The 20482-nt window shown below is 37.5% G+C and overlaps 3 protein-coding genes across 5 annotated transcripts in view; 2 read left to right on the forward strand and 1 right to left on the reverse strand.

Moving 5' to 3' along the window:
- The window catches only part of LOC131130155 (ankyrin repeat domain-containing protein 13C-like), a 28738-nt gene extending 17311 nt beyond the window's left edge, over positions 1 to 11427 (forward strand). The window contains exons 4-13 of the mRNA XM_058074382.1: positions 1159 to 1244; positions 2206 to 2251; positions 2350 to 2416; positions 4339 to 4483; positions 4555 to 4686; positions 4775 to 4936; positions 6428 to 6507; positions 6607 to 6705; positions 6782 to 6882; positions 8035 to 11427. Coding sequence (XP_057930365.1) covers positions 1159 to 1244; positions 2206 to 2251; positions 2350 to 2416; positions 4339 to 4483; positions 4555 to 4686; positions 4775 to 4936; positions 6428 to 6507; positions 6607 to 6705; positions 6782 to 6882; positions 8035 to 8165 — 1049 coding nt within the window. The 3' untranslated portion in view covers positions 8166 to 11427. The remainder of the gene's footprint in view (positions 1 to 1158; positions 1245 to 2205; positions 2252 to 2349; positions 2417 to 4338; positions 4484 to 4554; positions 4687 to 4774; positions 4937 to 6427; positions 6508 to 6606; positions 6706 to 6781; positions 6883 to 8034) is intronic.
- A 1744-nt stretch (positions 11428 to 13171) lies between these two features.
- xxylt1 (xyloside xylosyltransferase 1) overlaps positions 13172 to 20482 on the forward strand; it is a 28772-nt gene continuing 21461 nt past the window's right edge. Inside the window, exons 1-4 of one of the 2 annotated variants that reach the window (XM_058074387.1) lie at positions 13172 to 14564; positions 15892 to 16032; positions 16114 to 18823; positions 20340 to 20391. The gene's annotated coding sequence lies outside the window, so the exon portion shown is untranslated. Of the gene's footprint in view, positions 14565 to 15891; positions 16033 to 16113; positions 18824 to 19921; positions 20109 to 20339; positions 20392 to 20482 lie in introns of those variants that run through there. The other variant, XM_058074386.1, reaches the window with a different exon arrangement.
- Positions 13554 to 19611, reverse strand: LOC131130156 (serine/arginine-rich splicing factor 11-like). Of its 2 annotated transcripts, XM_058074384.1 has the most exons (12): positions 19309 to 19610; positions 18698 to 18831; positions 16560 to 16669; positions 16401 to 16490; positions 16290 to 16336; positions 16096 to 16229; positions 15922 to 16003; positions 14451 to 14552; positions 14295 to 14378; positions 14167 to 14232; positions 13952 to 14096; positions 13554 to 13884 (listed from the first exon to the last, which is right to left on the reverse strand). In XM_058074384.1, exons 1-12 carry the CDS (start codon positions 19428 to 19430, stop codon positions 13684 to 13686), a joined length of 1317 nt encoding a protein of 438 aa, XP_057930367.1. In that variant the 5' UTR covers positions 19431 to 19610; the 3' UTR covers positions 13554 to 13683. The 2 variants fall into 2 exon arrangements, with proteins under 2 accessions (XP_057930367.1, XP_057930366.1); XM_058074383.1 differs by having other exon boundaries at positions 14295 to 14552; positions 19309 to 19611.

The raw sequence follows: 20482 nt of genomic DNA on the forward strand, positions 1-20482 counted from the left end.
AAAACTGCTGTAATTTATGAGAATTAAAAAATTAGTATTCTAATGAAACAAAAAAATAATAAAATTAGTAAATTTAGGACAAAATGAAAATTATAATATGTGATTAAGGTCATAAATTTATAAGCACAAAGTTTAAATATTTGGAAAAAAAACTAGAAATGGAAAGAATTTTTATGCAAATAAATTCAAAATATTCAGAGAAAAAGTGGTATTCTAACAACGGAAAAAAGGTGTTGAAAAATTTAATGTGAATAAACTTGTAATATTATGTGGTAAAATAATGTCATTGAAACATTGAAAAAAACAATGACAAGATGTCATAAGGATGGAAGAGTAATATTAAAACTCAACATCATTTTAGAAGCATAAAGTTGCTATATTAAAGATAATTTCATATTTTTTAAGTCATATTATGCAAACCAATACAAATTAAAGGTGGAAATGTTGGAAAATTCAGCTGGGGAAAAATATATAATATTTGAATAAAGTCATAATATAATAAAATAATAATAAATTATAATAAATATAATATAATGAATAATATATAAAAATGTAATACTATAAAAAAATAATATAAAAAATAATGAATAATAAAAATAATTTAAGTAAATTTAGAAAATAAAAATAAAAACTGCTGTAATTTATGTGAATTAAAAAACTGGTATTCTAACAAAAGAAAAAAAAAATAAAATGAGTAAATTTAGGACAAGACGAAAATTATAATATGTGATTAAGGTCATAAATTTATAAGCACAAAGTTGAAATATTTGGAAAATGTAAAAAAAAAACTAGAAAAGGAAAGAATTTTTATGAGAAGAAAGTCAAAATAAAGTGGTATTCTAACAAGGGAAAAAGTTGTGATTTTATGATAATAAACTTGTAATTATTATTGAAAATTATCTCAGGTAAAAAGGCCTAATAAGATATTTAATAAGAAAAGATGCTGACGCATTCGCCTCCCTGCGGCTTGTCCCCTTGGCGCCGCTCTGATGTTGCACGCCGTGACCACAGGAAATTATATCTCAGACCTGAAAGCCATTTCTTAATGCTTTTGGATTTGTGTCTCAGGATTGGAGGTTTGTGTTTATGTGTGTGTGTGTGCTTTATTTACTCGTGAAATGAAACATTTTTGTTGTCTTGTTTTTCTGCGTTGCTCAGTAACGGCGCTGCTGAGGAAATTAAAGCAACAGTCCAGGGAGAGCGTGGAGGAGAAGAGGCCAAAGTTGCTAACCGCACTGAAAGAGGTACGTGGTGCTGACTCCATTTTGTCTTTGTCTTGAGTACAATACCATCGACACAATTAGTGCAAAGCGAACAACAAAGCTGGAAGTCAATATAAACAAAACGGTGCAAAATGGTGCGCACTCACAGACAATGTCGCTCGCTACATTCCTAAAGAAACACAACCGTTCAGTGTGGTTTTATGACAAGGTTAATCTCGCAACGTTTTTACTGTCAAAGTCGTCCATCAACATACACTACCGCTCAAAAGTTTGGGATCACTCTCAGATATTTGTCTTCTTGCACAGTTGTGCAGCGTTTTTCTGTCCTTGTTAGACCCAGTTTGTGCTGCTCTCTGAAGGGAGTAGTTAACAGCATGGTAAGAGATTTTAGTTTTAGTTAGGATTTTTAGATGGCTTTTCTAATCATCTATTAGCCTTATAAAATGATGAACTTGGATTAGCAGCCATACCAGGAGATTGATGCAGAGGACTGACAGTTGTTGATCGTAGGCCTCTATGCAAAAATGTACATCCTTCTTTGAAAATCATCTCATTCATTTTCATTGGTTGGGAATTGGACACAAATGTTTGTGAAGTGGAAAAATTTTGTTTGTGAAATGCATGAATTTTTTTTTTTTTTGGAAAACAAAGAAATTTGCAAGTGATCCCAAACGTTTGAGCGGTAGTGTACGTACAGGCAACTTCCCTGTCATGCTAATACGGCTCACACATGTACGCTATATTTCAGTACCATCTAGTGCTTTGAGAGTGATTTACGCCTCTCATGACAATAATTAATGAAGAAATTATAAAAAACAATTATCGACCAGCTAAATTTGTGATGGTGACAGGCCTGCGTATAGGACATCCGTCCTACGGCGTCCTGAATAGCACATTTACCCCCCAGCTGTCTTTATTATTATTATTATTTATTATTACTATTTCTAATGGTCAACCACTATGCATTCCACTCCAACTGCAGCTTGGAGACTTTTACTTGGAGCTTCACTGGGACTTCCAGAGTTGGGGTGAGTCGTTCACGAAAGGCTCTATTTGTTCTGAAGGGGGGGGGGGGGCAAGCCTTCTCAAAAATAAGCGTGCTTTGTTTTGTTCCCCAATTCTGCAGTGCCTCTGCTCTCCAGAATCCTGCCTTCTGATGCCTGCAAGATCTACAAGCAAGGACTCAACATCAGGCAAGTGGGATCGACTCAAACAGGATCTTATTCCGTACCGGGCAAAAATTTGGGAACGCTTTCTCATTCTGTTAGATGCGTTTGACCGGTACAGTACATGGAATGACTTATTAGAGGGGCTCTGTGGAATACACTCTGATAGAGAAATGAAGCTAACCTTTGACCAGGATATACGACACCTTGTTCTAAGCCAGACGAGCACAAGGTGCGGCCCGCGGCACATTCTAAAGAGATAACTTAACAGGATAAAAAAAACTGCAAAATCAGCATTAATTTTCCAAGAATAAAGTTGTAATATTAGGAGGCAAAATAGCATCATTTTAGTAGCGTAAAGTTGAAATATTAAAGAAAAAATACTCACAAAAATATGACAAAACATCAAATTAAGTTATGAAAAGAATCAAGAAAAAGTTATGATTTTAGGAGAATAAAGTCATAATTAAGAGAAGATAAGCTAGAAGTTGGGGGCAGCTGTAATTTTATGAGAATAAAGGATATAGAATAGTATATATTATTATTATTATTTATATTAGTATAAATAATATTATTTAATATTATTTATAGTATCATAAATATTTAATATTATTATTTATATTATTATAAATAATATTATTTAATATTATTATTTATATTATTGTAAATAATATTATTTAATATTATTATTTATATTATTTATTGTATTACTATATTAGGAGAATACCATAACACGATGAGGCAAAATAACGTCATTTTAGTTGCATAAAGCTGAAAAAGTTTATTTTTTTCCCAGTCATAACATTATATGAAACTAACAAAACACAATCAAGTTGTTTGGGGAAAGTTATAATATTAATGGAATAAAGTCAAAATATTATTAGTGTTAATTATGTGAATTTCTAATATTTTGATTTAATTTATATAGTTAGGAAAATATTTAATTTATTTAATATTTAGGCAATTAAGGAGGCAAAATAGCATCATTTTAGTAGCGTAAAGTTGAAATATTAAAGAAAAAATACTCAAATGATTTTTTTTATTAGGTTGCGGAAAAAGTTATGATTTTAGGAGAATAAAGTCATAATTAAGAGAAGAAAAGTTAGAATTTGGGGGCGGCTGTAATTTCCTGAGAATAAAATATATATTATAATAATATTATATATTATTATTATTTATATTATTATAATTATTATTTAATATTGTGATTCATATTATTATATTAGGAGAATAACGTACCATAACACGATAAGGCAAAATAATGTCATTTTAGTGGCATAAAGCTGAAATAGTTTCTTTTTTCCCCAGCATAATATTATATGAAAGTAACAAAACAAGATCAAGTTGTTGGGGAAAGTTATAACACTAATGAAATTAAGTCAAAATATTATTAGTGTTAATTATATGAATTTCTAATATTTTGATTTAATTTATATTAAAAATATTTAATATTTAGGAAATTTAGGAGGCAAAATAGCATCATTTTAGTAGCGCAAAGTTAACATTATATATATATATATATAATATAACATAATATTATATTAAACAAACAAAACGCAATCAAGTTGTTTGGGGAAAGTTATAACATTAATGGAATAAAGTCAAAATATTATTAGTGTTAATTATATGAATTTCTAATATTTAGATTTAATTTATATATTTAGGAAAATATTTAATTTCTTTAAGAAATTTAGGAAGATCATTTAAGAAGAAAAGTGAAATATTTGGGGGAAGGGCAAAGATAATAATAATAATAATAAGCCATTTCATCTATTTTCCAACTGTATCATAAAGCTGAGATGCAGTTCATGAAAAATACAGTACTCAGAACTTCTTAGCATATCTTACAAAATATGAATATGAAAGTGAATTAAAAATATTAATGTTTTTTCTGTGTGCCAAACCTCACGAGTGTAAACATCCAAGTAAGATGGCATGCGTGTCCGCAGATTGGACACCACCCTGATCGACTTCACCGATATGAAGTGTCAGCGCGGCGACCTGAGTTTCATCTTCAACGGCAACGCCATCCCGTCGGAGTCTTTCGTGGTGCTGGACAACGAGCAGAAGGTCTACCAGCGGATCCACCACGAGGTTTGTGTTCATGATGACCGCCGTCGTTGGCCGGTCCATCCCATCCATCCTGACGTTCCATACCTCCACAGGAGTCTGAGATGGAGACGGAGGAGGAAGTGGACATCCTGATGAGCAGCGACGTGTACTCAGCCACGCTCTCCACCAAGTCCATCACCTTCTCCAGGGCGCAGAGCGGCTGGCTCTTCAGAGAAGACAAGACGGTTGGTGTCATCTCTCACAACGTCATGGCTGGAACGTTGACAAAGGGAATCTTCACAACTTCATCCCCATCCAACCCCCAATCTCCAGGAACGCGTTGGAAACTTCCTGGCAGATTTCTACTCGGTCAACGGCCTGGTGCTGGAGTCCAGGAAGAGACGGGAGCATCTCAGCGAGGAGGACATCTTGAGGAACAAAGCCATCATGGAGAGTCTGAGCAAAGGAGGGAACCTCATAGATCAAAACTTTGAGGTGAGTCGGATCAGGGAACAAGAACAGCCTGGTTATTCCACTTCTTGGAGGTTAACAGTGAGATAGATCTACTGGAGCGATCTTTGGGCAAGAGGCGGGGTACACCCTGGACTGGTGGCCAGCCAATCACAGGGCACATATAGACAAACGACCATTCACACTCACATTCATACCTATGGACAATTTGGAGTCACCAATTAACCTAGCATGTTTTTGGAATGTGGGAGGAAACCCACGAATGCACGGGGAGAACATGCAATTGGTGGAATTGAACTCAGGTTTCCTAGCTGTGAGGCCTATGTGCTAACCACTCAGTGCAGCCTCATATTAATATTATTCATTCATTCATTCATTTTCTACCACTTATCCTCATGAGGGTTGCGGGGGGTGCTGGAGCCTATCCCAGCTGTCTTCGGGCGAGAGGCGGGGTACACCCTGGACTGGTGGCCAGCCAATCACAGGGCACATATAGACAAACAACCATTCACACTCACATTCATACCTATGGACAATTTGGAGTTAGCCAATTAACCTAGCATGTTTTTGGAATGTGGGAGGAAACCGGAGTACCCAGAGAAAACCCACGCAAGCACGGGGAGAACATGCGATTGATGGAATTGAACTCGGGTCTCCGAGCTGTGAGGCCTACATGCCTACCACTTGTCCAACGTGCAGCCACATATTAATATTATTCATTCATTCATTCATTTTCTACCGTTTATCCTCACGAGGGTCGCAATAAACTCTACCATTTTTCACGGGTTCTTAAATGCACCACTTAAAATGTCTAAAGGTTCTGCGATAAACGCTGCCATTTTTCACGGGTTCCTAAATGCACCACTTAAAATGTCGAAACGTTCTGTGATAAACGCTGACATTTTTGATGTGTTCCTAAATGCACCACATAAAATGCACCACATAAAATGTTGAAAGGTTCCGTGATAAACTCTGCCATTTTTCACGTGTTCCTAAATGCACCACATAAAATGTTGAAAGGTTCCGTTTTAATGCTGCAGATTTTCACGGGTTCCTAAATGTACCACTTGAAATATCTAAAGGTTCCATGATAAACGCTGCCATTTTTCACGGGTTCCTAAATGCACCACTTAAAATGTCTAAAGGTTCTGCGATAAACGCTGCCATTTTTCACGGGTTCTTAAATGCACCACATAAAATGTTGAAAGGTTTCGTGTTAAATGCTGCAGATTTTCACAAGTTCCTAAATGCACCACCTAAAATGTCAAAACATTCTGCGATGTCATTACTCTTTCGTACGTGTTCCTCATGTTGTGAGTGACTAAGGAAGCATCATTGAAGCTCCCACTTGGTTACTGTCGTAGGAATCGAACCCGTACGTAGATGAAGGACCTTCTGTAGATGATGATGTGAAGAAAAAGTTTTAAAGCATTCATATTGGAACCCTGCATCGTGTAAATGACTTGCAGCAGTTGGTAACTAACATGAATGTTAATGTTTTTGTTTTCCTCTCAGCCTGTAAGGAGACAATCTCTGACTCCGCCTTCCCCCAACATCGCATCCTGGGAAGAATACATCACCGCTGACCACGGAAAGTACGTGTCAATAAGCAAACACACCATCGTTGCACAAAATGGACAATCTGACAAGGATAATCATTCTCACGTGTTCTTGGCGTGTACGTCGTCCCTCAGAGCTCCTCATCTGGGTCGGGAGTTGGTGTGCAAAGAGAGCAAGAAAAACTTCAAGGCCACCATCGCCATGAGCCAGGACTTCCCTCTCGGCATCGAGTCGTACGTCCAACACGTGTCACCCTGGCTGGTCGTATGCGGTTTCGCTCCATCTGTGTTTTTTTTTCTTCTCCATCAGGCTGTTGAACGTTCTGGAGGTGATCGCACCCTTCAAGCACTTTAATAAACTCAGGGAGTTTGTACAGATGAAACTCCCACCCGGTTTTCCTGTCAAACTTGGTGAGAAAACAAACACACATTCCGACTTCCGGCTTTTTAGTGAATAGTAGGATGAAGGAAAAATGTCCTCCATGGAACATTTCACAGATAGTTTTATTAATGGTAATGATAATGGTTTAATTTCATTTGAACATGCATCAGATTCCAATTGAGTGCATCCCATAATCAGTTCCCAGTTCCACATGTCCAAAAGGAGTAGGAAGAAGCAAAGCTTATTAAATCCTACCCCTCCATCTGGTACTTTTACAATCACTAACTGTTACATTTGTTCACTTCCTGCTTTCCTAATATGGTTTAAGGTTTTTTTTGTTTTTTTAATTTTTATTTTTGGGTACCATACATAATGGGTACCATAGTAACTGTCAGTAACTGTAACTGTTAATATACTATGGTACTCATTATGTCATTGGATGGTCATATCACCTCGTACTTCGGTACGTGACAAAAAAAATACAAGAAAATACATTTAAATAAATTAATAAAATAAAAAAGTTATTCATTCATGAATTAATGAATGAATATTATATTGAATGAATATTATAATGAAACCCTCGTGAGGAAAAAGCGGTAGAAAATGAATGAATGAATGAATGAATAAATGTAAATAGATTAATAAAATAAAAAAATATTAATTCATAAATTAATGAATGAATTAATATTTTTATTTTAATAAAATAAAAAATGATTCATGAATTTTCTTGTAATAAATTAATTTAAATAAAAAATAAATATAAATAAATTAATAAAATTAAAATATCATTCATTCATGAATGAATGAGTATTTTTTATTTTAATAAAATAAAAGAAATGATTCGTGAATTAATGAATAAATTAATATTTTATTTTATTAATTTATTTAAATTTATTTTCTTGTAATAAATGTATTTAAATAAATTATTATTCATTCATGAATTAATGAATGAATATTTTTTACTTCAATAAAATAAAACAAATATTCATGAATTAATGAATTAATATTTTTTATTTTATTAATTTATTTAAATTTATTTTATTTTCATTTCATTCATGAATAAATGAATGAATAATGTTTTATTTTTGAAAGAATCCATCTAGAAGTTTCACATGGCGATCAAAAGATTTCACCACGTTTTGACACCAACATTCTTCTTCTCTCCGTCCTCGGTCTTGCAGATATTCCCGTCTTTCCGACCATCACAGCCACCGTGACTTTCCAGGAGTTTCGCCACGACGAGTTTGAGGAATCCATGTTTAGCGTCCCCGGCGACTACAAGGAGGACCCCAGCCGCTTCCCTGACCTTTAACCCCCTAACCGCACGGCAAAGATAGGAGCCGTTCCCGGAAAGCCGTTACCTCCAACGGATCGACGTGAGGCAGCTTAAGCGACGGCTAGTTGGCGCCCTCTGCTGGACGATGCCGAGGATGTACTACATGCAGAAAGCCTCGTTTCCAGGTAAATGAAAGCTTCGGGGAAGACAAAAGCACAGTTTTGTCTTGTGGTACCACGCCTCCGCATTTGGGGCGCCAAAGGGAACAACGGGACCGGCGCCACTGCTTGGTGGCATCACGCCTTTTAGTCACGTTTGGGAAGACAAAACACTGATCTTACTTATGTAAGATGTATGTATGTATGTACGTATGTATGTATACATTTACACAGTTCCTAACATGCACTCTACACACTTTTTTAAAACAAGTCACTGTACTTCCTTCTTGGATTTTACTTCATATTTTAAAACTTTTTAACATCCCCTCAGATTTTCCCCTCAGTGATCCACCTCAAATGTCAAAAGGTTCCTCCATAAATGCCGGGGATTTTCATGGTTCCTAAACGCTCCACGTAAAATGTTGAAAGGTTCCGCGTTAAATGCTGCAGATTTTCACGGGTTTCCTAAATGCACCACTTAAAATGTCTAAAGGTTCTGTGATAAATGCTGCCATTTTTCACGAGTTCCTAAATGCACCACCTAAAATGTTGAAAGGTTCCGCGTTAAATGCTGCAGTTTTTCAAGAGTTCCTAAATGCACCACCTAAAATGTCAAAACATTCTGCGATAAACGCTAACATTTTTGACGTGTTCCTAAATGCACCACCTAAAATGTTCTGCGATAAACGCTACCATTTTTCACGAGTTCCTAAATGCACCACCTAAAATGTTGAAAGGTTCCGCGTTAAATGCTGCAGTTTTTCAAGAGTTCCTAAATGCACCACCTAAAATGTCAAAACATTCTGCGATAAACGCTAACATTTTTGACGTGTTCCTAAATGCACCACCTAAAATGTCAAAACGTTCTGCGATAAACGCTACAATTTTTCATGAGTACCTAAATGCACCACATAAAATGTTGAAAGGTTCCGCATTAAATGCTGCAGATTTTCACGAGTTCCTAAATGCACCACTTAAAATGTCAAAACATGCTTCGATAAAGGCTGCCATTTTTGACTTGTTCCTAAATGCACCATCTAAAATGTTCCGCGTTAAATGCTGCAGATTTTCACAAGTTCCTAAATGCACCACCTAAAATGTCTAAAGGTTCTGTGAAAAACGCTGCCGTTTTTCACGTGTTCCTAAATGCACCACATAAAATGTTGGAAGGTTCCCCGTTAAATGCTGCAGATTTTCATGGGGTTCCTAAATGCACCACCTGAAATGTCTCAAGGTTCTGCGATAAATGCTGCCATTTTTCACAGGTTCTTAAATGCACCACATAAAATATTGAAAGGTTCCGTGTTAAATGCTGCAGATTTTCATGGGTTCCTAAATGCACCACCTGAAATGTCAAAACATTCTGCGATAAATGCTACCATTTTTGACGTGTTCCTAAATGCACCACCTAAATGTCAAAACATTCTGCGATAAACGCTGCCATTTTTGACGTGTTCCCAAATGCACCACCTAAAATGTGGAAAGGTTCTGCGATAAATGCTACCATTTTTCACAGGTTCCTAAATGCACCATCTAAAATGTCAAAACGTTCTGCGATAAACGCTGACATTTTTGACGTGTTCCTAAATGCACCACATAAAATGTCTAAAGGTTCTGCGATAAACACTGCCATTTTTCACGGATCCCTAAATGCACCACCTAAAATGTCTAAAGGTTCCATGTTAAATGCTGCAAATTTTCACGGGTTCCTAAATCCACCACATAAAATGTTGAAAGGTTCCATGTTAAATGTTGCAGATTTTCATGGGTTCCTAAATGCACCACCTAAAATGTCTAAAGATTCTGCGATAAATGCTGCCATTTTTAACAGGTTCCCAAATGCACCACCTAAAATGTCTAAAGGCTCTGCGATAAACGCCTGCCATTTTTCAGAGGTTCCTGAATGCACCACCTAAAATGCCTAAAGGTTTTGCGATAAAGGCTGCCATTTTTCACGAGTTCCTAAATGCACCACATAAAATATTGAAAGGTTCCACGTTAAATGCTGCAGATTTTCATGAGTTCCTAAATGCACCACCTAAAATGTCATCACATTCTGCGATAAACGTGGACATTTTTGACAGGTTCCTAAATGCACCACCTAAAATGTTGAAAGGTTCTGCGTTAAATGCTGCAGATTTTTACGGGTTTCCTAAATGCACCACCTAAAATGTCAAAACATTCTGCAATAAACGCTAACATTTTTGACGTGTTTCTAAATGCACCACCTAAAATCTCATCACATTCTGCGATAAACGTGGACATTTTTGACGGGTTCCTAAATGCACCACCTAAAATGTCTAAAGGCTCTGCGATAAACTCTGCCATTTTTGACGGGTTCCTAAATGCACCACCTAAAATGTCAAAACATTCTGCGATAAATGCTACCATTTTTGACGTGTTCCTAAATGCACCACATCAAATGTTGAAAGGCTCCGCGTTAAATGCTTCAGATTTTCATGGCTTCCTAAATGCACCACCTAAAATGTTGAAGCGTTCTGCGATAAACACTGCCATTTTTGACGTGTTCCTAAATGCACCACATAAAATGTCTAAAGGCTCTGCGATAAACGCTGCCATTTTTCACGGGTTCCGAAATGCACCACCTAAAATGTTATAAGGTTCCGCGTTAAATGCTACAGATTTCCACGGTGCCACGTTGCTAAGTTCGGATAAACCTTGTTGTTTGTGGCGTAACCTCGTGTAAACGGCAAAGCCGGGAGAGTATGTTCCAAAGTGCGATCCCGGCCAGGTCACAGGTCATTTTTTAATTGGACATTAATACAAATTAAACCAAAAAAAGAGAAAAGGCTGAATTGTTTATACTAATAAGATTTTTGTTTTCTTTTTAGAAAAATAAAATAAATATGGAAAATTATGGGGAAAAAAGTGTTGTAAGGAATGAATGACTATCACTCTTATTTTTGACAGAAACAAAAGGCTTTTGTTTCACATGCACTACATGTTTTTCTGAATGGCTTTTCCCTCCCAGTGTGGGGGGGGGATGTACTCATGTTTTCATTTCATGCTGTCACATGACTTGATCCAACAACATACTGGATTGTAAACACGGTGGAAGTTGCTATTTTTGTATATAGACCTGTGTTTTTCAAGGAAAATATATCTCTTCTGGTATTTTCTCTGGTGTGCTTTATTTTTATTTGTATTTCAATTCCATAATCCTTCACCACTTTGCTCTTCCAATTTCATGGCTTCACTATATCACGTTTTTTCCAGAAAAAAAATATTCAATTAAGTAAAATACAAATATAAGTATTATTCTACACTGGCCTCTAGGTGTCAGTAATGTTGCATTGATAAGGAAACTACTTTGTGATAATACATCAAGTTAATTTCGTAGTTAGGGCAGAGAAAATCAGTTTATGACTTTATAAATATGGCTTCAAACATTAATACTGCCGTGTAGACATGAAATAACAGGCTTATTGTCAATTTTATACACTTGGTGTTCCGTTGCGGAACTCATGCTACAGCCTCGAGACGGCTGCAAGCTAGCGAGTTAGCAAAGTTAGCAAGCTAGCGATTTAGGAAGCTAGTGAGTTAAAAAGCTAACCCTTTAGCCTCGATTAAATTTCTTCTAAACTCAAGAAGCCAAAAATTTGTGTAATTGGAGAACTTTTTCCCCACTCCATCATGTCAGACTTCATGCGGTTTTAAGGTAATGTCATCAAGGTTTTGTGTCATTACTAGCATGTTAGCTAGCTAGCCTCAAATGTATTTCTTCTCAACTCCATAGATTTAGGAAGCTAGCGAGTTAGCAAGCTAGCCCTTTAGCCTCAATTTAATTTCTTCTAAACTCAAGAAGCCAAAAAATCGTGTAATTGGAGAACTTTTTCCCACTCCATCACGTCAGACTTCATGCAGTTTTAAGGTAATGTCATGAAAGTTTTGTATCATTACTAGCGAGTTAGCTAGCTAGCCTCAAATGTACTTCTTCTCAACTCCAGAGATTTAGGAAGCTAGCGAATTAGCAAGCTAACCTTATAGCCTCGATTTAATGTCTTCTAAACTCAAGAAGCCAAACATTCGTGAGGTTGGATAGCTTTTTCTCACTCTATCATGTCAGACTTCATGCAGTTTATGCAGTTTTAATGTAATGTCATCAACGTTTTGTGTCATTACTAGCGAATTAGCAAGTTAGCAAGCTAGCGATTTAGGAAGCTAGCAAGTTAACAAGCTAACCCTTTAGCCTCGATTTAATTTCTTCTAAAGTCAAGAAGCCAAAAAATCGTGTAATTGGAGAACTTTTTCCCACTCCATCATGTCAGACTTGATGCAGTTTTAAGGTAATGTCATCAACGTTTTGTGTCATTACTAGCGAGTTAGCTAGCGAGCCTCAAATGTATTTCTTCTCAACTCCAGAGATTTAGGAAGCTAGCGAATTAGCAAGCTAATCTTTTAGCCTCGATTTAATTTCTTCTAAACTCAAGAAGCCAAAAATTCGTGTAATTGGAGAACTTTTTCTCACCCCATCACGTCAAACTTAATGTCAGTGTCATTACTAGCGAGTTAGATAGCTAGCCTCAAATGTATTTCTTCTCAACTCGAGATTTAGGAAGCTAACGAGTTAGCAAGCTAACATTTTAGCCTCGATTTAATTTCTTCTAAATTAAGAAGCCAAAAATTTGTGTAATTGGAGAACCTATTCCCACTCCATCACGTCAGACTTCATGCAGTTTTAAGGTAATGTCATGAAAGTTTTGTATCATTACTAGCGAGTTAGCTAGCTAGCCTCAAATGTATTTCTTCTCAACTCCAGAGATTTAGGAAGCTAGCGAACTAGCAAGCTAACCTTATAGCCTCGATTGAATGTCTTCTAAACTCAAGAAGCCAAAAATTCGTGAGGTTGGATAACTTTTTCTCACTCTATCATGTCAGACTTCATGCAGTTTAAGCAGTTTATGTAATGTCATCAAAGTTTTGTGTCATTACTAGCGAGTTAACTAGCTAGTTTCAAATGTATTTCTTCTCAACTCCAGAGATTTAGGAAGCTAGCGAGTTAGCAAGCTAACCTTATAGCCTTGATTTAATTTCTTCAAAACTCAAGAAGCCAAAAATTCATGTAATTGGAGAACTTTTTCCCACTCCATCATGTCAGACTTCATGCAGTTTTAAATTTTTAAGTTTTGTGTCATTACGAGTGAGTAGGCTAGCTCGCCTCAAATGTATTTCTTCTCAACTCAAGAAGTTAAAAATGTAGCACTTCCACGCTGAATTGTAGAAAATAAAACATGATACAGAATGGTAAATATTATGTGGTTTATAATGCAAGAATGGTACAGATGAACATTTAATGACAATATTACAGTAAGATGTATAATACAATATTCTAGTCCTATGTATAAACCTGCATAATAGGGTAGAAAATGAGGATTCTAGTCGCTCATTTCCATGTCTTCCTGATATCGATCATCTCCATTGACTTTGGACTTTTTAGGTGCGTGGTTCTCTGGTGTCTCCGCCTTCCCGGGGCCTTTCGGCAGCGACAATGCTGAGTCCGAGTCGCTGCCCCTGCACTCGTCGCCGTCTTTTCCGCTGGCGTAGCCTTGCTCCTCTTCATCGTAATCACGCCTCACCTGTAAAATTTGAAGCATTGAAGCACACACGGTGCGTTGACGGCCCATCCGTGTCGGCTAAACCGACCTTCAGGTCGCTTTTCTCGCCGTCACCATCTCGTTCTTTTGCTTTGCTGGTCTTCTTGCCGCGGGACGAGCGTTCTCGCTCATCTCGGATTTGCTCCCTCCTGTCTCGATCTCGCTCCTTGTCTTTCTTTTTCTCCTTCTTGTGCCTGCACACACATATTCGAATTAAGGTGACGTACTTGTGCCAAAAGGGGAATAAAAAGGGTGACATCTCACCGTCTGGGTGACGGAGACCTGCTCAAGCGTCTCTTGGGAGACCTGGATGTGCTCCGCCTCTGCCGACTGAAACCCAACCGTAATGTCGTCGCTCATTGATTGACATGCATGATTTATGTAGAGTTTACCGATTGATGCTGCGAGACCTCCTTGCAGTGCTGTAGCTCTTGGGCGGGGTCCTGGACCTCTTCTTGGACTTGTCCTCCTTCTTCCTGTCCCGACATAAACAACATTCATCACTGCATCTCGTCACACAAGTCATTGTGTTTGACCGCCGTGGCAACCTGGATCTGCTGTCTGGTGAGTGGGACCTCCTCCTGCGTGGGCTCTTGGACCGCTTCCTGTTCCTTGAATGGGACCTCCGCCGAGACCTGCTCTTGGATCGCCTGGCAGGAAAGGTGGGTGAGACAACACTCATTAGTGCACGGGTGTCCAAAGTGTGGCCCCGGGGCCCATTTAGCTGACCACGACATATTCAAACAGAAAAAAAAAGTCATTTTATGAACATAGTTTTTTTTAAGTCGTAATATTGTGAAAAACAAGCAAAATGACCAACAAGTAAATACTGTAATATAATTTTAGTCGCATGGTGTTGAAATATTACAGAAAAACAGTCATAATATGAAAAATAAAACAACAAATTGTAATTTCTGGGCAAAAAAATTAAAAAAAAAATTTTCACACAGAAACTGAAAAAATCACATTTTATGATAATAAAATCAACATATTACGAGAAAAAAGTTACAATTTTACAAGAATAAACCCGAAATATTATGAAATAATTATTAATTTTGGAGCATAGAGCTGAAATATTAAAGAAAAATGTTTTTTAATAAGTTGGGGAAAAGTAAATTTTAACATAATCATATTACGGGAATTAAGTTCTAATATTATGAGAAAAAAATGAAAGAAAGTAGAGCAAGTACTTCCATTATTTTTGGAGCGCACAGCAGAAATATTAAAGAAAAAATATATTTTTAATAAGTTGGGAAAAGTAATAGGTCAAGGTAAATTTTAACACAATAATATTACAGGAATGAAGTTCTAATATTATGAGAAGAAAATGTATGAAAGTAGAGCAAGTACTTCCATTCTTTTTTGGAGCATAGAGCTGAAATTCATTCATTCATTCATTTTCTACCGCTTGGGCACATATATTAAAAAAAAAATTGAATAGGTTGGGGAAAAGTAATAGGTCATGGTCAATTTTAACATAATATTATGGGAATGAAGTTCTAATATTATGAGAAGAAAATGGAAGAAAGTAGAGCAAGTACTTCCATTATTTTTGGAGCATAGAGCTGAAATATTTTTAAAAAATTAATAGGTTGGGGGAAAGTAATAGGTCAAGGTCAATTTTAACATAATATTACAGGAATTCAGTTATAATATTATGAGAAGAAAATTTAAGAAAGTAGAGCAAGTACTTCCATTATTTTTGGAGCACATAGCTAAAATATTAAAGATTTTTTTTAATAGGTCATGGTCAATTTTTACATAATATGGGAATTAAGTTCTAATATTATGAGAAGAAAATTGAAGAAAGTAAAGCAAGTACTTCCTGTGGTGGCTGTTGTATCATCAATGCAACATTAGTGACACCTAGTGGGCAGTGGCTAGTACTACACAACCCTTTGAATGTATTTTGCTTGATTTAGCCATTTTAATGCTTAAAAATGCTTCACTTTGGCCAATAAATAAAAATAAATAAATTGCCATCTATAGAGCAGCGCGTATGAAGATGGAGATGTTTACCGATGTCTGGAGCGAGATTGTGACCGTCGGCGGTGTGATCGTGAGCGGGATGGTGAGCGTTTGCGTTTGTCATCTTTCTTATCTGCAAAGCCATCGAGAGAGAAAGTGGAGGTAAGGTTAAAAAAACGCCACAGCTGACTCAGCATGTTTACTGTTAAAGTTGTATCAACACACTTCCTGGTTCAATTGCAGCACAAATGAGGGACTGCGCCTCTCGTACTCTTTTCATGGCCTCTTCAATTTCCTTGTTGGAGTCGCCGCTCTTCAAAGCGGGACTGAGACTCAGTCCAGCTGTTAATGGATTCAACCTGCAGGAACCAGAACCCTTAAAGCGACATGTTTCACCTCTGAAGCGTATGGAGACTTACTTCGGATCCATGGACTGCATGAGCTTCAGGAAGTCAGCAGAAAGACCCTGAAAGAAAGACCCGTGTCAGGATGCTGGCAAAGTCTGGCCTGATATTTGCTTGGTGTTTCACCTGGGGGTTCATGTTCGCTCCTGGCATTCCCATAGCAGCTATCTGCTCCAAGCTGGGAGCTCCCAGACCTCCGAACGCCGTTGCTCCCATCTGAAACGCCCGACATTGGACATAAAAAATGCTAATGCTACACTACATGAACCAGCGGCGTCAACTCACAGAAGCCAGAGGGTTGGGTGTTGGGAGAAGTCCCGCCCCCGGCATCATTCCCGCCACAGCATTGGCCGGAGCCAGCAGCGACATGGCTTTGGATTCATCCGGAATGACTCCTGGAAGGACAAGGAGCTCACGTCAGTCCCGGGAACAAACATTGTGAGTCAAGCTTTATCCTGGTATGCTAGTAGCTTTAGCAGCTAGGTGAGAATAGTCACAATTCACACTGTGTTCAACACTGCCAAGGTGTACTCATCACACGTACTTCTTTTCTAATAAGTCATGAATCAAACATAAGCGAGCACAGCCGGTTGTCCCCAGGGAATGTGCTCCCAACTTTCACTTTCACGTTTTACAATTCAACAACCATGGCCGACACAGACAAGAATGTCACCTTTTCTTGCTGCTGCCCTGCTACAGCATCAACGTCCCAAATAACAGCCCAGTTCCTCCACTTTACACAAGCTAAGAGAGTACCAGGCACTTATGGACTTGTAAGGACAAATACTTTTTCCACTTTACACTGTTGGTCATCTTTGCTCATGTTCTTCTAGCTAACCTTGCTGATACTCTTTTTGCCACATTTGCTATCATTATTCCAGCTTACTTTAGTGATACTTTTGGCTATGTTTGCTGATGTTATTGTAGATACCTTTGCTGATATTCTTTAGGCTATGTTTGCTGATGTTATTCTAGCTAACTTTGCTAATATTTTTGCCTATGTTTGCTGATATTATTCTAGATAACTTTGCTACTATGTTTGCTGATATTATTCTAGCTACCTTTGCTAATATTTTTTGGCTATGTTTGCTGATATTCTTTAGGCTATGTTTGCTGATGTTATTCTAGCTACCTTTGCTGATATTCTTTAGGCTATGTTTACTGATATTATTCTAGCTACTTTTGCTAATATTTTCTGGGTGTTTGCTGATATTCTAGTTACCTTTGATGATATTCTTTAGGCTATGTTTGCTGATATTATTCTAGCTGCCTTTGCTAATATATTTGGCTATGTTTGCTGATATTATTCTAGCTACCTTTGCTGATACGCTTCTGGCCATGTTTGCTGATGTTATTCTAGCTACCTTTGCTAATATTTTTTGGGTATGTTTGCTGATATTATTCTAGCTACCTTTGCTGAGATTCTTTAGGCTATGTTTGCTGATATTATTCCAGCTACCTTTGTTGATACACTTGTGGCCATGTTTGCTGATGTTATTCTAGCTACCTTTGCTAATATTTTTTGTCTACCTTTGCTGATAGTCTTTAGGCTATGTTCGCTGATATTATTCTAGCTACCTTTGCTAATATTTTTTGGCTATGTTTGCTGATATTATTCTAGCTACCTTTGTTGATATTCTTGTGGCCATGTTTGCTGATGTTATTCTAGCTACCTTTGCTGATATTCTTTAGGCTATGTTTGCTGATGTTATTCTAGCTACCTTTGCTGATATTCTTTAGGCTATGTTTGCTGATGTTATTCTAGCTACCTTTGCTAATATTTTTTGGCTATGTTCGCTGATATTATTCTAGCTACCTTTGCTGATTTGCTATTTCCATTTGCTGATACCATTTTGGCTATGCTTGCAAATATTCTTCTAGCCAGCTTACCTTTTTTGGCTATGTTTACTGACATTCTTTGAGCTACCCTTGCTGATATTTTACTGAGCTACCTTTGTTGATACTCTTTTGGCTACGTTTGCTTACATTCTTCTGTCTGACAACTTTACAGAACATTGATAGGAAATCTCTGCAGGTGGCATCATAATTTTTCGAGATGGGACATGGAAACCGGATCGGGTCGTCCGTATCCCATCTTCATGTGAGGATTAAGACAAGAAGACACCGTGAAGAGAGTTATAAAATGTGTCTTGATGAGCCCCATTATCTCTCGCTATGTGAAGACGTGAGATAGCCCAGCATCCCCACCATAGTGATTGGTGTTTCTGTGGACCATTTCAGAGAACATGTTTTGCATTGACATTGAACAACAAATAGCAGACAGAGAAGTTTACAGCTACATTGTGAAGACACAAATGTACATGTTCCTTTTTACCTTCCTTAGAAATACCTCAAGACTCAAAACAACACTCAATTCCATTTAGGTAAAAAATGTAAAGGAAGCGAGACAAGACGACACCCACCTTCTGCAAAGGGCACCACGATCAAGGCCCGGTCTACGAAGACGGTGTTGGTCAAGTGCTGAGCGACCCCCACAGACTCGGACTCGAGGAACTTTACAAAACAGACACGTGAGGTCACAGGCAAGGGTGAGTCACTGGAAGAAAACACAGATATGTTGTGCCGAGCAAACATACAACATACATCTAGTTCGGTTAAAAACAACCCTTGAGAGAAGGTCACATGACGTTACTTCACCAGTGACTAACTTTTGGTGAGTCTGTATATTAGATGCTTGGCTTTGCAACAGTGTGCAGTGGCATTGCTTTAAACCGAATTAACACAAATGGCCCCCAAGCCACACTTTAGATACCCCTGCTTTGACCAGAGTGACCGTTCTAATACTTTAGCCTTCAATTGTAGCTCAATGAAATTAACAAAACACTACAAGCATATTTCAGCGTATGGCGGCACAGTTCACTGAAACGTCAGCCCAAAACTAGCAACATGTCAACAACGGCAGCTGTGATTGGCTACAACCGCCTAGCTTGAACATTATTAGCATTAGCTCTATACCAGGCCTACGGAGGTCCTAGCCCGGTGTCAAAAAAACGTTTTTCCAAAGGATACTCACTCAGGAGGAAATAGTTTCAGTTCTTCTATGTTTCCTACAAATCCAAACAGAGTCCTCATTTGTTCGGAGGTTGTGCTCGGGGAGACATTTGTCACCTGAATGACGTGCGTCGCACAATTCATCCTGGCTGGCGACTGTTTGACTGAATTCGAGATAAATCGAGTGCGGAAATGCTCAAGAGAAAAACAACATTAGGCAAATATAAAAAGTAACACGCTTCTAATAAAGAATATGTTATTATATCTCACGACGGTGGAAAAGTGCAAAGAGCATCAATGCCACTGCAGAAGCATGCATGCTGCATTCAGGTACCATTAAGAATATTGCATTTCCGTTGTGGAATGTACAAAACATCACAAATAAATCTACGATAATTTGCCTTGTTTCTGAAAAAACACACTGTTGACTTGAATAAGATATTTAATCAAATTTACATCAATCGAACTTATTTTTTTCTTACTTTTTCCTCAGGATATTTTACTGCTTCCAATATGTTAGGTGTATTATCGTTTGTGAAAATACGTAATTAAATGATTAAATTAAATGTTAATCAGTAAAACTGAACAAACCGCCACATTTGTTTTTGTTTTTGAAATAGAAAATGGTGTTATAGCGGCTTATCCCCACACCGATACTTGTTTTTCCACGAAATTTAAACACAACACGACTTGGAATGTGAATGATGCAGAAGAAGGCGTGGTCAAGGCTGTTGCTGCTAGCTTGTGGCGTCACCTTCCAATTGTGCTTCTTTATCGCTGGAAATGTCTTAACCTGGGCACGATTGTTTCTGGCAAAGCAAGGTATGTCTACATGTATTTACATCACCATTTTCAAAACGTGCATGTATTATTCGCGCCTGTTTGTTTTATGGCGTTTGGTATCCCGACCGTGCTCACTTGCTGTTTAGCTAGCAGTCATTAGAGCCAGGTTGTTATGCTGTGAAATCATGTCTTCGTCATTTGTCTTGTGATTGCATTTATTGCAATGATATCGGACACTACGATATATTTAATGTAGTCTTTTTTTTCTAGGGTGTGGAGTCCTGAAAAGAAGTCGCCATCATGTATCTGCAGAGGTCAACATGTAAGTGAATTTAAAATGAGATGTCAAAGTCATATGGAGCAAGCATGTTGGCCTGTGGCATCTTAATATCATTTAAAAACCAACAGCAACA

The sequence above is a fragment of the Doryrhamphus excisus genome, chromosome 5 (assembly GCF_030265055.1).
Source record: "Doryrhamphus excisus isolate RoL2022-K1 chromosome 5, RoL_Dexc_1.0, whole genome shotgun sequence".
Taxonomy (NCBI): Eukaryota; Metazoa; Chordata; class Actinopteri; order Syngnathiformes; family Syngnathidae; genus Doryrhamphus; species Doryrhamphus excisus.